This window comes from Acipenser ruthenus, chromosome 11, assembly GCF_902713425.1.
Source record: "Acipenser ruthenus chromosome 11, fAciRut3.2 maternal haplotype, whole genome shotgun sequence".
NCBI lineage: Eukaryota > Metazoa > Chordata > Actinopteri > Acipenseriformes > Acipenseridae > Acipenser > Acipenser ruthenus.
Window position 1 is genome coordinate 41,828,537 of NC_081199.1, and position 15,616 is coordinate 41,844,152.

General features: G+C 41.3%; 1 protein-coding gene across 1 annotated transcript; it reads right to left on the bottom strand.

Moving 5' to 3' along the window:
• Nucleotides 1–606: 606 nt before the first annotated feature.
• acadl (acyl-CoA dehydrogenase long chain) lies at nt 607–13,603 on the bottom strand. Its single transcript, XM_034045199.3, has 11 exons — nt 13,422–13,603; nt 12,496–12,669; nt 11,981–12,118; nt 11,496–11,660; nt 11,048–11,114; nt 9,172–9,336; nt 8,436–8,537; nt 7,700–7,813; nt 4,165–4,292; nt 3,629–3,715; nt 607–2,832 (listed from the first exon to the last, which is right to left on the bottom strand). The coding sequence occupies exons 1-11, from the start codon at nt 13,532–13,534 to the stop codon at nt 2,739–2,741; spliced, it is 1,347 nt and encodes a 448-aa protein (XP_033901090.1). The 5' UTR covers nt 13,535–13,603; the 3' UTR covers nt 607–2,738.
• Nucleotides 13,604–15,616: the final 2,013 nt, after the last annotated feature.

The following is a 15,616-nucleotide window of genomic DNA, read 5'->3' on the forward strand; positions in this document are numbered from 1 at the left end:
CATACACAGAAAAGCAAGCAAAATGTAAACGATAATACCAATCTGGTTTATAATAATAATATGCCTTTGTGAAAAAGAAAAAAAAAAAATCTGTGCTAGATTTGCAATGAGATAGTGGTTCGAAAAACCTGTTTGACATGGCATGCCACAAATTAAACATACAATTATGTATAGCATTTGAAAAACAATGAGCGAGACTGTGAGAACCTTTGATAGTTTAGAACCTGATGTTCTACAATCAATCCATGTGTCAATTATATGTTTGGAGTGTATGCACCCTGTGAGGTTAATCAGTTTCCCCTCAAAATTCCATCAATGTGCCCAAGCCTGACCTATGAAGACTGCAGAAGGTACGGTAACAGACTCAAAAACCCTGGATCTGCCCAGTCAATGACTCACCCGCTTAGGAAAAGGGATCACCTTTAACCCTGTTTCCACTGTGGTACAAATGAATAAGTGACTGATTCGCAAACAAACCAGATACAATTAATTTAGTCACTGAATCCAGATCTGTGACACTAAATTGCCCTAGACATATTGTGACTCCAGACCTTGATATTCATACTGTTGTTTAGGTGTGTTGGAGAAAGCAGAAGAGACTGTCAATACCATTTTGTTTGGTGCTTTTAATATTGCAGTTTATAGGGACCCAAGTACAATTCAATGGGCAAAAGTACAATATTCAATCTAGACAATGTTAAATAAAACTGCAATGTGACTGCAATGTTGTAATGCTGCAACTAAACAATTCACATATTTAAACAGTCACAAACCTTTATTTTAAAAAGGCATCATTTCATTTTATAAAACAGTAAAAAATGAAATGCATCTTTCTTCTCTTTTATACATGAGATATTATAGATTCCTATTACATACATGTATGGCACTGCAAAAAAAGTTAAGCCTTATTCAGTTAAGAAACTGTAAAAAAAAAAGAATATTGCTCTCAAGCAAGATTAAAACACTTCCACTGTACCAGCTGCTACCACCATGAATCATACTAACAGCAGACAAAGGACACCTTCCTATATTTAACAACAAACAAATCATTTTAGCTCAATGGAGTCGAGGCATTGCAGAGGTGTGCAAAATACCTCATTTCTTAATTCCTTTTTTTTTTTTTTTTTATTTCATTCTGATGGGAATTTATCTCTATCACACCCTGCCCCCCACAGTTGTCTGTTTAATATCTTGATTTTACCCATACATAAGGTATTTTAGTTGGATTATTAGTCTGTTTCTTGAAGTTTTCTTTTTTTTTATTTGTATAGGCAATGTATTGATAATGTCCAAGACATTAAAGAGATGTTGTTGCATGCAATTTAGTCTCTGCCTATTTTGACATGAATTGTTGGATTTACTAAAGGTTTTTGCACAGTAAAAACACACCAGACACGATGTGACAAGCGAAACTGTCACACCACAGGGGCCAACACCAGGGAGACGCGAAATCAATACAATTGAATCCTATTTTTTTGCAATTTGTCGAGCGAAAATTATGGAATTTACCAATCAGAACAGCTTCAATGCACATGGTTCAGCAGGGTGAAGCATTATCCAAAATGACAGAGCAACCACAGAACAGCTTCAATGCACATGGTTCAGCAGGGTGAAGCATTATCCAAAATGACAGAGCAATCAGAGAACAGCTTCAATGCACAGGGTTCAGCAGGGTGAAGCATTATCAAAAATGACGGAGGAAACAAGAATACTTGCCATGGAAAAATACCCTTTCTTTCATCAAAGATCATCGCAATTCTAAAGATAACACATTTCAAAGGTAATCTATGGGAGTCTATTGTGAAGGCACTGCATAAGCCTGGTATGTACGATTTATTATCACATGTTGAAATACCGTCAGAGAAGGCACTCATAATTACAACATCATGTTGACGAGTATGTACCAGTCTTGATCGTAGTTTTGTCAATAGGGCTTTTTTTTATAGTTTTATTGATCTGGCAGTTTTCAAACCTGTCGCATTGCCTCTGTGTCGCTTCTAGTTTGCATGGTCATGTCGCTGCAAAAGTGTCTTGTTGTCCAATGAAAAATCACATCGCGTCTGGTGTGTGGCGGCCTTCAGTCCCGAGATAAACTAATACACAGTGGGCCAGACCCATAAAATTATTTACTCCAGATCATCATTAGCTCAATTTTCTCAAAGGAAAAAAAAACAATTACAGCTCTAAAACAAATTTAATAACAACCCGTGCCTGTAAACAAACACCTAATTCAGATGTCTGAGTTGTTTATTTCTGATTTGTTCACTTTATTAGGGGTTTTTCCTCTCTGAAATAAGCGAGCTAAATATGATTTGGAGTAAAGAGCTTTGAGAATGTAGCCCAGTATGTCTCAACCTGCAAGATGCTTCACAACCTCAAGAGGTTTATCAAGAAGTTGTTTTGGAACTTCAAGGAGGTAGAAATCTACGAAGTGCAACTGTAACCAAGTGCTATATTTAACATTCCTATGCTGATTTGTAGAATTTCCTATTTTTCCCCTGCCTCCAATAAGCAAACAACAGTTGGAACTGCAAGAGGGAAGTGATGTGTATTATTTTATATACGCTTCCTTTGAGGGCTAGGTGATCACTGATTTGTCACAAGACTGGGATGAAGAGAGGAGTCCTGGAGGTGAAATGCTTTGTGTTGGTGTAAAACCTGAAGTTCAGGCAGTAAATTTGGAAGTGCAAATAAGGCACAGAATGGAAGCCCTCTGAAATCCCCGGCTCGCCTCGCTCTCACTTGCTGCTGACGATAGTTCTTGCAATCAGCTCCTTCATGATCTCATTGGTGCCTCCGTAGATGGGCTGGACACGGGAATCCACGAAGGCTCTGTAAGGGAAGAGGGACAATCAAGAGAGGCAGGGGATGAAACAAGCGCTTTCATTGTGATGGCTTCAAGTGCTGTGCTGCATAACGCTTTCACATGCGAAGGGCAATTCAGCACAAGAAGACATTCATCTTCTTGATTGTATTAACTTGTGCCACAGACAATTTCAATATCTTAAACTACAGAAATTAAGAGCATGTTTGAAAACCATCCTCAGCGGTATAAAATCAAGCATGTTGGAAACAATCATACATTTGCATTACTGTTAGCCCAGCTGTCCGTTTTTTTTTTAAAAACATATTTTTGAACTACCCGTCTGATGAAATTGTTTGAAAGCTTGGATGTGATCTTTTTCATCTGGAGCCTACTAGATTAGCCACCTCATCCCATCTGGTCTAGCTCTTAATTTCCCATTACTTAATCCCCATTTATCAGATCTCCCTAATCCCCTCCTGACTCCTATTAGTCATATATTCCTCTGCACTGCCCTCTGCTGGTTAGTTTTAGACTTTGCTAGATAACAAACTGGCTAAATTAAAATGTACAGAGGAAATGTATGGTACATTATTGTCATGGTATTTTGGAGTACACACACACGCGCACACACACACACGCTTAACTTCATGTTTAAAGAGTTGCAAGGCAGAACATGTTGGAAAACCAATTTTCAATCTACTGCAAGAATTTATTGTTTTATCCTTGTCAAGTTCAATGAGTATTTAGGAGACAACCCATAGTCTTGCACGGTAGGTGTGAATGCAGCTGATATGAGTATCAGGGAGTGACTCCAGCACTTACTTGGCAATGGGGTACTCTGCCATGTAGCCCCAGCCTCCATGCAGCTGCACGCACTGTGTGGCCACTCTGTTCTGCAGATCAGAAGCCCTGAAGGGAAAGAGAAGAGTTCACCTCATCAACACTGGAACAACTAAAAAGCTTTTCACTAAAGCAGCTAAAACAAACAAGTAAACCGAGATTACTATTATAATAAAAGGCTGATTAGTACTAATCTTGCACTTCCCAATGTTGATTTAGGTCAAGTAGTCCAAGATTAGTGCTAATTGGGATTTGTGAACTCAGCCTTGTATTATAAATGCAGTTATCTTGTCTTACTTGTTTTGTTTTAGTTTTAGTTGGGCTCCTCTTTTAGTCTGTTGATCAGTCTTGTGGTCTCCTTTCTAATTGGAGAACAACAGTTCTAAAATAAGTACGAGTATTTATTTCACTATCTGATTAACACATAAAAAAACTGTGGAATATTGAAATCAGTGAATTAGTAAAGGATTCACATTTGGTAAATTACAGTCCAATTTGATGTCACCGTGTCTTCTTACCAGTACTTTGCCATGGAGGCAGTGGAGGAGTCCAGCTTCTTCTCTGAGTGCAGCTGCAAACAGCTGTCCACGAAGGAGCGTCCCACACAGATCTCCGTCTTCAACTCCGCCAGCTTGTGCTGCACAGTCTGCAGGAAACACAACAGGCAGCTGGGTTATATTTAAAATGCAGCTGTTACAGCTTGAAAAACCCTGGGTAAGGAAGTGTACAGCATGCTGAAAGGACTGCTGTAGTCTGGTTTATCCCCATAGGTCCTCCTAATCTTGATCCAACAACAGGGAAAAATTTATCAACAAATTCATATGTTTTTGTTCATTACAATAATTACTAGATCAATCAAGTAATTGAGATACTATCAATGAAAAAAAATGAATTTCCTCCCCGATTCATAAGGTAGGAAAAAAAAAAAAATGTTTTTTCTATAATACAATTCACACAGACATCACAAAGTGAGTAGCCAACAAGTATGAATCTAGATTGATTACTGAACTTGTTCTCAAAGCAGTAAAATAAAACAAAACAAAAAAAACACAATGCACCTGCAAGAAACAGTGAGATAAAACAACCCCCCCCATGCTAACACACGGCACCTGCAAGAAACAGTGAGATAAAACAACACCCCCACGCTAACACACTGCACCTGCAAGAACCAGTGAGATAAAACAACACCCCCACGCTACACTGCACCTGCAAGAAACAGTGAGATAAAACAACCCCCCCACGCTAACACACTGCACCTGCAAGAAACAGTGAGATAAAACAACCCCCCCACGCTAACACACTGCACCTGCAAGAACCAGTGAGATAAAACAACCCCCCCACGCTAACACACTGCACCTGCAAGAACCAGTGAGATAAAACAACCCCCCCACGCTAACACACTGCACCTGCAAGAAACAGTGAGATAAAACAACACCCCCACGCTACACTGCACCTGCAAGAAACAGTGAGATAAAACAACCCCCCACACTAACACACTGCACCTGCAAGAAACAGAGATAAAACAACCCCCCCACGCTAACACACTGCACCTGCAAGAAACAGCGAGATAAAACAACCCCCCCACGCTAACACACTGCACCTGCAAGAAACAGCGAGATAAAACAACCCCCCACACTAACACACTGCACCTGCAAGAAACAGAGATAAAACAACCCCCCCACGCTAACACACTGCACCTGCAAGAACCAGTGAGATAAAACAACCCCCCCCCACGCTAACACACTGCACCTGCAAGAAACAGCGAGATAAAACAACCCCCCCACTAACACACTGCACCTGCAAGAAACAGAGATAAAACAACCCCCCCACGCTAACACACTGCACCTGCAAGAACCAGTGAGATAAAACAACCCCCCCCCACGCTAACACACTGCACCTGCAAGAAACAGCGAGATAAAACAACCCCCCACACTAACACACTGCACCTGCAAGAAACAGAGATAAAACAACCCCCCCACGCTAACACACTGCACCTGCAAGAACCAGTGAGATAAAACAACCCCCCCACGCTAACACACTGCACCTGCAAGAAACAGCGAGATAAAACAACCCCCCCACGCTAACACACTGCACCTGCAAGAACCAGTGAGATAAAACAACCCCCCCACGCTAACACACTGCACCTGCAAGAACCAGTGAGATAAAACAACCCCCCCACGCTAACACACTGCACCTGCAAGAACCAGTGAGATAAAACAACCCCCCCCCACGCTAACACACTGCACCTGCAAGAAACAGCGAGATAAAACAACCCCCCACACTAACACACTGCACCTGCAAGAAACAGAGATAAAACAACCCCCCCACGCTAACACACTGCACCTGCAAGAACCAGTGAGATAAAACAACCCCCCCACGCTAACACACTGCACCTGCAAGAAACAGCGAGATAAAACAACCCCCCACGCTAACACACTGCACCTGCAAGAAACAGTGAGATAAAACAACCCCCCCACGCTAACACACTGCACCTGCAAGAACCAGGCACCCAACACTAGCTAAAGGGGCTGTGACACCACCACTGACACGCAGGCACCAAAGCAATTCAAGTCAGCATCAGCAACTACAAACACTTACCAATATAACTCTTTGCAACTTGCTTATCCACTTGCACTTGGTCATTTTTATTTGACAGAAATATTACTTACCTGTTATGTGATTAGCACCTCTTTTCCATCTAATGACAATCAGATACACAAAGCTAAGCCGGTATGTTTTTATCATAATATAATGCTACAATTTAGTGATGTCCAACAGGGTTATAAGAAATACTGACCCAAGTAGTTCTTTTTTTTTTTTTTTTTTTTTTTTTAAAATGACAAAGCATGTGCTGTTAAGTAACTATGTTATACACTGTATTGCAAATACAGGGCTATATTACATTCAATCAACATAACTCCACTGTTGAGCAGATTACCCAGATGTATTAACCCTTTGCGGTCCATTGTCGGACCTGGTCCGACATTGCAATTATTCCTATCCGGTCCATTGTCGGACCCTGTCCGACATCATCAAAAAAACGCAAAAAACGGGTTTCTAGTCGTTTTTTCTCCGGAACAGTCGAGAAAACCATTCAATGGCCGAGTGGGAGCGACAGGAGCCGAGACAAGCCGATAAAAAAAAAAAAAAGGCGTATCTCATGATTAGTCATACCTGCCCCTGGCATCCCATATGGGCGGTCATAAGGAAACAAGCTGGCTGTTACTGTATCAGCGCACAGAGACTATCAAGGACATTTGCAGAGCTTTTTTGAGATGTTATAGTAATAAAATAATGACTTGGATTGCATTATTGAGGAGTTTGGTGATAAAACGAGTGATCCGGAGATGATCGACCGGTATGTACGACTATTATTATTATTATTATTTATTTCTTAGCATATGTGAAAGCGATAGCGAACGAAAGGGTGGGGTGGGGCTGGAGATGCCTAGTGAGTGCTTTGTTGATATGTAGGGCCTTTTAAACCCGTTTGACTGTGAAAAAAAATACTTTTAAACAGCGCGTCTAAAATTAACTGCGCATGTGAAAATGAATTGGACCCGACGCGCACTTAATAAATGGACTGCAAAGGGTTAAGCCAGATTCATGTCAGGAATGTTTTAACTTGGCTACCGATGACAGCAAGGTCTCATCACACACGCGGTGTAGAGGAAACGCCAAGGTCTCATCACACACGCGGTGTAGAGGAAACGCCAAGGTCTCATCACACACGCGGTGTAGAGGAAACGCCAAGGTCTCATCACACACGCGGTGTAGAGGAAACGCCAAGGTCTCATCACACACGCGGTGTAGAGGAAACGCCAAGGTCTCATCACACACGTGGTGTAGAGGAAACGCCAAGGTCTCATCACGCACGCGGTGTAGAGGAAACGCCAAGGTCTCATCACACACGCGGTGTAGAGGAAACGCCAAGGTCTCATCACACACGCGGTGTAGAGGAAACGCCAAGGTCTCATCACACACGCGGTGTAGAGGAAACGCCAAGTTCTCATCACACACGTGGTGTAGAGGAAACGCCAAGGTGCCCCTTACCTGTAAGTGTGCAATGGTCTTGCCGAAGGCCTTCCTTTGTTTGACGTAGTTTCTTGTTTCTTCAAACATGAACTCACAGCTGGCAAGAGCCATGTCAGCAATCAGAAGACGCTCCTGTTGGGAAAAGCTACAGTGAAGCGGGCTGGAGGAGAACGGATTGTAAGAAGTAAACTGGAGAGTGACAATCACAACGCAAAAGTTACATTTTGTTTCTCACCAAGATCCAGAACTCGGGTGAGAAAATAAATCAGAATGCTGCTGAGGGTTTTGGTACGTCACAGTATCACAGACACAAACTGCTTGTCACCATGTATCAAGGTAGGTATTAGAATAACACAAACACAGCTAACACTTCCTTAAACAAACTGTTTATATATGCCCTGCAAATAGGGATATCTTGGAAACCAGCAGGTATTCTCCACTGCAGGTCTACCCTTTTTGCAGTATTACCATGCTTTTACCATGGGTATACTATGCATTTACCATAGTTTACCCTGGTTTGCTATGTTTTTTAATATGCTTTGACATAACTTGTTGGTCTTTACAATACTTACTGATGCTTTACCATGCTTTCACTATGCTTTATTGCACTTGGCTATGCTTTTACTATGGGAAACTTATACAAGGGTACCAAGTACCGAGAAAGCATGCCGGATTTTAAATGAATGACTATACTGGTAATAAGCCCTATGGGGCTCTACTGCTCTCTAGACCAAGGAAGACATTCACATGTTACCTGAGGAAGCTCAGCCATGAGATAATAAAAACCATTGTTAACTTGTCCCAGGAGGGCATCGGCAGGGAGACGGACATCTTCGAAAAACAACTCTGCTGTGTCCTGAAAGAAGATAGGGGAAAGGGCTGATGTGCTGTGAATGAAGCAGCTACTGCAAAAAGAATGCAGCAACGGAGCGCCATAGCTTGTGTGCCAATTGGTCATCACATAATTATATATTCAAGAAGCAAAGCACATGTTTTATTGTCTAGATGGTATTAAATTCAAGCAAAAGCAGTTTCTAAAAGCTGTCAGCAGGGATTGCCTGTTTCATATATTAGATTAAATCTCTGCTTCTCTTCTTTTCTGGTACAAAGGATCACTAGGGCTACGGTTCATGGTGCCAAGAATCAAACATTGCTTGCCTAGTAAAGTCATACTCTTAATACAGTATGTGCCAAAACAAACAGAATGCTAAATTCAGAGACCCACGGGCAATGAAAAGTTTCTCTCTTTCTTTTTGTTCTGCTTGATTTGGCCTTTTCATTTTTTTGTATTGATTTACTTTCCTGGTTTTCATCTTAGCTGCCTGCCTGTTCTTGTTTCATTTGCCTTTGTTTTTTACTTTTAAGTTTTTGGAAGGGGGGTTACACAAAAGGTGCTATACATTGAATGTTGCATGGTGCTATCCACAAAAGATACAATTAAAATAAGTGGAAATATGAGTGGATCTCACGGAGATGGTGTACCCCTTTACCTGTGCTTTTAACCCGATCTTGTCCAGCTTGCTCCCCTTGATAAACCCCTTCATCCCATTCTCCACCAGGAAGAGGCTGATGCCGTGGGCTGCTGTGCGAGCCTCGCGGTCCGTCACAGCCACCACGATCACCACGTCACTCATCCAGCCGTTGGTAATGAACACCTGGGGGAGCCGCCACAAGCACAGGCAGGGTTGAGAATCAAAACATACCCAACATGCACATGGCTGGTGGAGATTACACAGACACAGCACCTGAGCTTGCATTGTTAAAGGGGATAGGAAATACTGTAATCTCAGTTTTGTTTTGATCGTTTTCGATCGGTCTATGTCAAACGAGCTGTTTAAATTCCGTGGTCTATCAAACTGTAATCTGCCATTGCTGGAAATCGCTCCTGTGACGTCACTGGTTGGAGAAGGCAGCGGGGGAAGTACGTGAAGTAAGTGTTTTCTCTCATGCAAATTGTTTGAAAAATGTCACATTTTAACATGAGATTCAAGGCTTTGCAATTGTGACTTACTGATGATGATTTTGTACAATATCATTTATATATGATTTACATGTAGTTTTTACATGACCTGTCCAGCTTCCAAATGTCCAATAGTAAAGTAAATGCACGTGGCATCAGTGACCTGGGGCCGGTTGTACTAATGGGATCAAAAAACAGGATTGTATCCCGGCTCATTTTTAGCCGGATCATGAAAAGGTGTTTGTGTACAAAGCAGATTTTTTGATCAGCACTTGCGGTGACTAGGGAGAGCGAGTATGCATGCATGTTTAAGCTTCCACATACAGAGTGACAATAAAGATTCAAAGGTGGACAAGAGGTGGCTTTAGCGGTGTCGTTTCGTGAGAAAGAAACTATACCCATGGGGAAAAATGGTAAAAAATAATAATAATAAATAAAATAATAGTAATAATACATTAACAATTTACTCAATTTAAAACATTAAATCTGTTATATGTATTTTTTGATATCTATGAAAGGAGGTTATTATTATAATAGTAATAATAATGTAATGCGTACGAGAATTATGAAACACAAACACAGGCTACCTGCTGGCGATAGGTCGTACAGTGTCAGCTCAGATGTCTGTAAAAAGCAGCAGGGCAGTATCCAGGACCTCTCTATCCAGGGACACAATTTTAAAACTGGCATTTTGCATGATGCAGGGGGGAATTCTGTGCTGTGTGCGAGGAATTACGAAACAACAAACACATTCCTCATGAGTTGGCATTGCTGCACAGTTACAGCAGCCGGACCAGAAACTCTGTGCTGTTCTGTCAGGATCCGGATCTCTCTCACTATCTGGATCAGATTCCCAGGAATCTCAATCCTTTCTTTCAGTTTCAGTAGGGCCTATTTGGCGCGCTACGATTGGCTCAGATTCATACAGAAAGTTTTTACCAGTAGATTCTAGGTCCTCAAAGTCACCAGTGCTCTTGTGAGATTTGCCATACGAGCGCTCCAACCAGTGACGTCACAGGAAAACTCTGTCAATATGGCAGATCCGTCACAATTGAAGTGCCGGGTGCCGTCATTTTAGAAGTCTTTTATTGTATTGTACGATAAATACAAGGGTGTTTTTGAGTGGGAAATGTTATCTTTAGCACTTGATGAATAACTTTAACGCACAAAGTCCTGCCGCTTCCCTGTCCCTTTAATACAGCACACTCCCCTTTTGTGACCAGTCTGTCTGTCATCCCCTTCCAGTTTAGAGCCCATAGGAATTCCTCCCTCTATTCTGTCTCATTCGGAAGACTGACTGTCTGAAAACCCCCTGGACTGGAGCTGAATTAGCCATGCAGATGTACCACACACATGCTCCCCTTTCTCAGTGCCCAGCTAGTGAAAGCTTTCCATTTGTTGCCTACCTTGCTGCCATTGAGAATCCAGTCACTGCCGTCTTTCTTGGCAAACGTTCGGACCCCCTGCAAGTCACTGAAAGGGAACAGCGATTATTATTTCTTGCAAAATAGCCATACACCACAACAACAAGATAAAGAATAAGAAAAATAATCAAAATTTATTTAGATTGGCTAGATCTTAAATTTCCATTGTGCCCCTATCTTGTTTTAGTTATACCATCATTAATGATCATTGTTGTCTTGTTACACAACATACAGAGTAGCACATCAGGACCGAAACCTGAGTTGATACAATAACACAATTATGAATTATTAATCTTTCCATTGTATTGGCTAAACATTACATACATACATATGTAAGTGCAAGTGGAATGGTAAATAAAATGAATTTGGTTTCTGGAGTTTCTCTTGTCCTTTTTCTACATTAATACACACTCACACCCTTGTTTCTTACCTGCCTGCTCCCGGCTCGGTCATGGCAATGGCTCCGATGCACTTCCCTGCAGTCATCAGTGGTAGGAAGTGCTCTATCTGCTCCTTGCTGCCATAGTTGCTGATGTAGGGCATCACTATCTCCGAGTGCAGAGCGAAGCCTGGGCCAGTGCAGTTAACATACATCCTGGCAAACACAAAGAGACATGTCAACGCCATGCATACATTACAGTCTGGTTTAAAATAGCCATGCAGTATCCTGGCAGGGCATGCGAAATGGCAGGTGACAAATCAGAGTGAGCGGAAGATAAGCCTCTGCCAGTGCGACAGATATAAGCCCTCTATGTACTGAAGGACGGTATGGCACAATATCAGATTCTAGAGCTTATGGCAAAGTCACTTGACTTAACCTACAATATCCATTCAGTGCACGCGCCACACACAACAATACCATTTCTGTATTTCTATATTTGTAATGCCCAGCTGTTCTGTCCGTGCTGTACTCACTGCTCCTCCCACACCACTGCAGCAGACAGCAGGTCCCCCCCGATTCCACCACGTTCCTCTGGAATGTTAACTCCCAGCAGGCCGTTCTGCCCAGCCTTCTCCCAGAGTTCACGACTCACCTGTCCGTCCTTCTCCCACCTGCCAAGGGGAAACAGGAGATACCGCTGAGCTCAGGGAAAGCAGACTGCAACACACTTACTGTACAAGTTAAATGAGTGACCCAGACTGGCAAACTCAAACCAGGAAAATCAGCAAGGCTTTCAAACTCTCAATATCTCTGCTTCGTAGGCAGCCTAATGCAAGACAGTAAACCTAATAAATAAATAAATAAATAAATAAATTTAATACCTCAATGTAAAATATTATGTACCGCACATCAGGCTAGAATGCATGCTTAAGAAAACGTATTTTATAATCAAACAACCAAAGACTAGACTGTATGTGTACGGTCAGGAAGCATGCTTGTCTGGTGTGTCCAGCCTGTAATGTTTGCGAAGGCTCGCTCAGATACACACTGCTGGTGGAAAGGGGCCACCTCCTCCTGGAAGAAGCGGCGCACGCTCTGTCTGAAGATGTCGTGCTCCTCCGAGAACACCCTCCTGGTGCCGATGTCCATCATGCTCCGGGCCAGCGAGGTTTCTGGACGGAACGCCCTTCCTTCTTCATCCTGACTCTGCGTGTGCTGCAGCCTGGAGGAAGACAGGGGGTTCTGAGCAACACCATGCTTAACAACAGGGGAATCTCATCATTATTATCATTTTTTTAAAGAGAAAGTAACTTCAAATTACATTTGGATTGGTCCCTTAGCTTTCTCTAATGTGTGCAATCATTGATTGCTTTTTATTTCAATTACTCGTTTTTTGTTTTTGTATAACTCTGATAACTCTGTTACTGAGTATGTTCCAATATGTATTGAATGTCTGTTTTCTCAATGTCATATATATTGTGCGCTGGGCAGCAATGGGTTAAGGTGATTTGACTACGACAGGAGAGCAGCTCTTGAGTTGCAGTAGCCTGTCAAAGTAACGTAGACCACATTGGTCAAAGTGTCTTTATGATCTAATATTCAAATCCAAGGTTCAGGGAGGTAACGTTTTAAAATACGCCACATGTTTGTGTACAACGATCTATAAACAACTTCAAGGAGTGACTCGCAGTCAGTAACCTTAAACTCCCGTTTGTCATTGTGTGACACTTTTTTTTTCAGGAAAGCAAAAGGAGGGCAAAGGTAAACTGCGTACGAGTTCGACTTTGTCCCCACAACTGACAGTAACATATGATCAGCAAAATGAGGCACATTTTTAGTTACTAATACAGTGTCGGTGTCAATAATTATTATACATATGAAAACATGTTCATGCCAGATCAACAACAACAAATAGCATACACTGCATCGTAACTGATGCAGTTAGTACGTGCGGAGTAGAAGTACAAATGTTACCTGAAGTTCAAAGCCACAGCAGCGGAATGTTTAGTGTTGACTCCAAATCTCAGATTCTTTAACGCCGGGAGTGAACTTTTAAAAGCTTTGCTGGTAAACATCGCAGCAGACATAGCGCCAACCTCAATCACTGGCTCTGCGCGGATAGAGTGCTGATTAAAGGTTAGAAAGTTACACAAGAAGAGATGTGAAGTTAGTATGAATTTGTATGGGTGTTAAAAAAAACGTATGACTCCCTCTGCTGGCGTGGAGGAGAAACTCGATGAATGTTTCTGAATGAAACTCGATGAATGTTGCTAAATCGATTTCCATTGAAAGGCTGATGTGGTAAAATTGTAATTATACCAATATAGCACTGAACAATATTAAACACGCAAATATTTATATTTATGAATTATGTCTATGAATTATGACAAAACAAAGTTATACTGTAGCAGCAGTGTGGAGTAGTGGGGCAGCAGTGTGGAGTAGTGGTTAGGGCTCTGGACTCTTGACCGGAGGGTCGTGGGTTCAATCCCCAGTGGAGGACACTGCTGCTGTACCCTTGAGCAAGGTACTTTACCCAGATTGCTCCAGTAAGAACCCAGCTGTATAAATGGATAATAATGTGTAAAAAATAATGTAATTGAATGTACACAATAATGTGATATCTTGTAACAATTGTAAGTCGCCCTGGATAATGGCGTCTGCTAAGAAATAAATAATAATAATAATACTGTGATGTTAAACCTGGGATATTGTCCTTGAGGAACATATTAACAATAATGAGTCAAAACAAAAATGTATCCTATTTTTCTTTTGTGTGTACATTGATATATTTTTTTCACAAAGCGTTTCCCGAGTCCCAGCTAAAAATATAAAATAATAAATAAAACAAATGGTTAATTGAATTTGGACCGTATAACCCTGTTTATTTTCGTCTGATTTACAATAAGTTAATATGTGGTGTGTGTAGTGTAGCTGTATTGTGAATGTGGCATGCAGACAGAAGCTGGACTATTGAGTCCCAAAGCAGAGCTCTGGTGCTGGAACGAACAGCTAGCTGAATGTGTCTGTGATTGACTCTGCTATAGTGTGTATAGGGATGCTGTGTAATGCAAGTGTTTTACTAGTCTGTGATTGACTCTGCTATAGTGTGTATAGGGATGCTGTGTAATGCAAGTGTTTTACTAGTCTGTCATTGACTCTGCTATAGTGTGTATATGGATGCTGTGTAATGCAAGTGTTTTACTAGTCTGTCATTGACTCTGCTATAGTGTGTATAGGGATGCTGTGTAATGCAAGTGTTTTACTAGTCTGTCATTGACTCTGCTATAGTGTGTATAGGGATGTTGTGCAATGCAAGTGTTTTACTAGTCTGTCATTGACTCTGCTATAGTGTGTATAGGGATGCTGTGTAATGCAAGTGTTTTACTAGTCTGTCATTGACTCTGCTATAGTGTGTATATGGATGCTGTGTAATGCAAGTGTTTTACTAGTCTGTCATTGACTCTGCTATAGTGTGTATAGGGATGCTGTGTAATGCAAGTGTTTTACTAGTCTGTGATTGACTCTGCTATAGTGTGTATAGGGATGCTGTGCAATGCAAGTGTTTTACTAGTCTGTCATTGACTCTGCTATAGTGTGTATAGGGATGCTGTGTAATGCAAGTGTTTTACTAGTCTGTGATTGACTCTGCTATAGTGTGTATAGGGATGTTGTGTAATGCAAGTGTTTTACTATGGGTTAAGGTTTTAAAAAAGGTCTCACTTTTTACCAACATTATGGATGACCATATATGATCCCAATGCTGCACCAATTGTTCTGTATTGCAGTGCATATTGAATTAATAGCTTGTATGCCATGTATGTCCTTTTCCCATTCTGTTAAATAATAAATAAATAAATCAGAAAACCCTAACTGAACACAATGTATTTTGCACACTGGTAGGATACTATACTGGATTTATATAATGGCACAGCAATGGACTACCTCACAGTGTGGTTTCGGTTCACAATATTGATGTCAAAATATTATAATGCTGGTACACTGGCTATTACCTGTGTAGTAAAAGCATTGCTGTCTCTCCCATTTCAAATGCAGTGTTGTAGTGTCTAGCAATGCCATACACCTGGTGTTGAGGACCTACTTAGCAACCTCATACAGTTTCTTAGTGAATATAAGCAACTCAAATAGATTATTATTTATTTATTTCT

Excerpts from the sequence above, each read along its gene's own strand:
- acadl (XM_034045199.3), bottom strand. The coding sequence starts at position 13,534 with ATGTCTGCTGCGATGTTTACCAGCAAAGCTTTTAAAAGTTCACTCCCG. Across the intron at positions 4,293-7,699 it reads AGACCATTGCACACTTACAG|ACTGTGCAGCACAAGCTGGC; the intron begins GTAAGGGGCACC and ends TGTTTCCTGCAG. Across the intron at positions 2,833-3,628 it reads GCAGAGTACCCCATTGCCAA|AGCCTTCGTGGATTCCCGTG; the intron begins GTAAGTGCTGGA and ends CTTCCCTTACAG.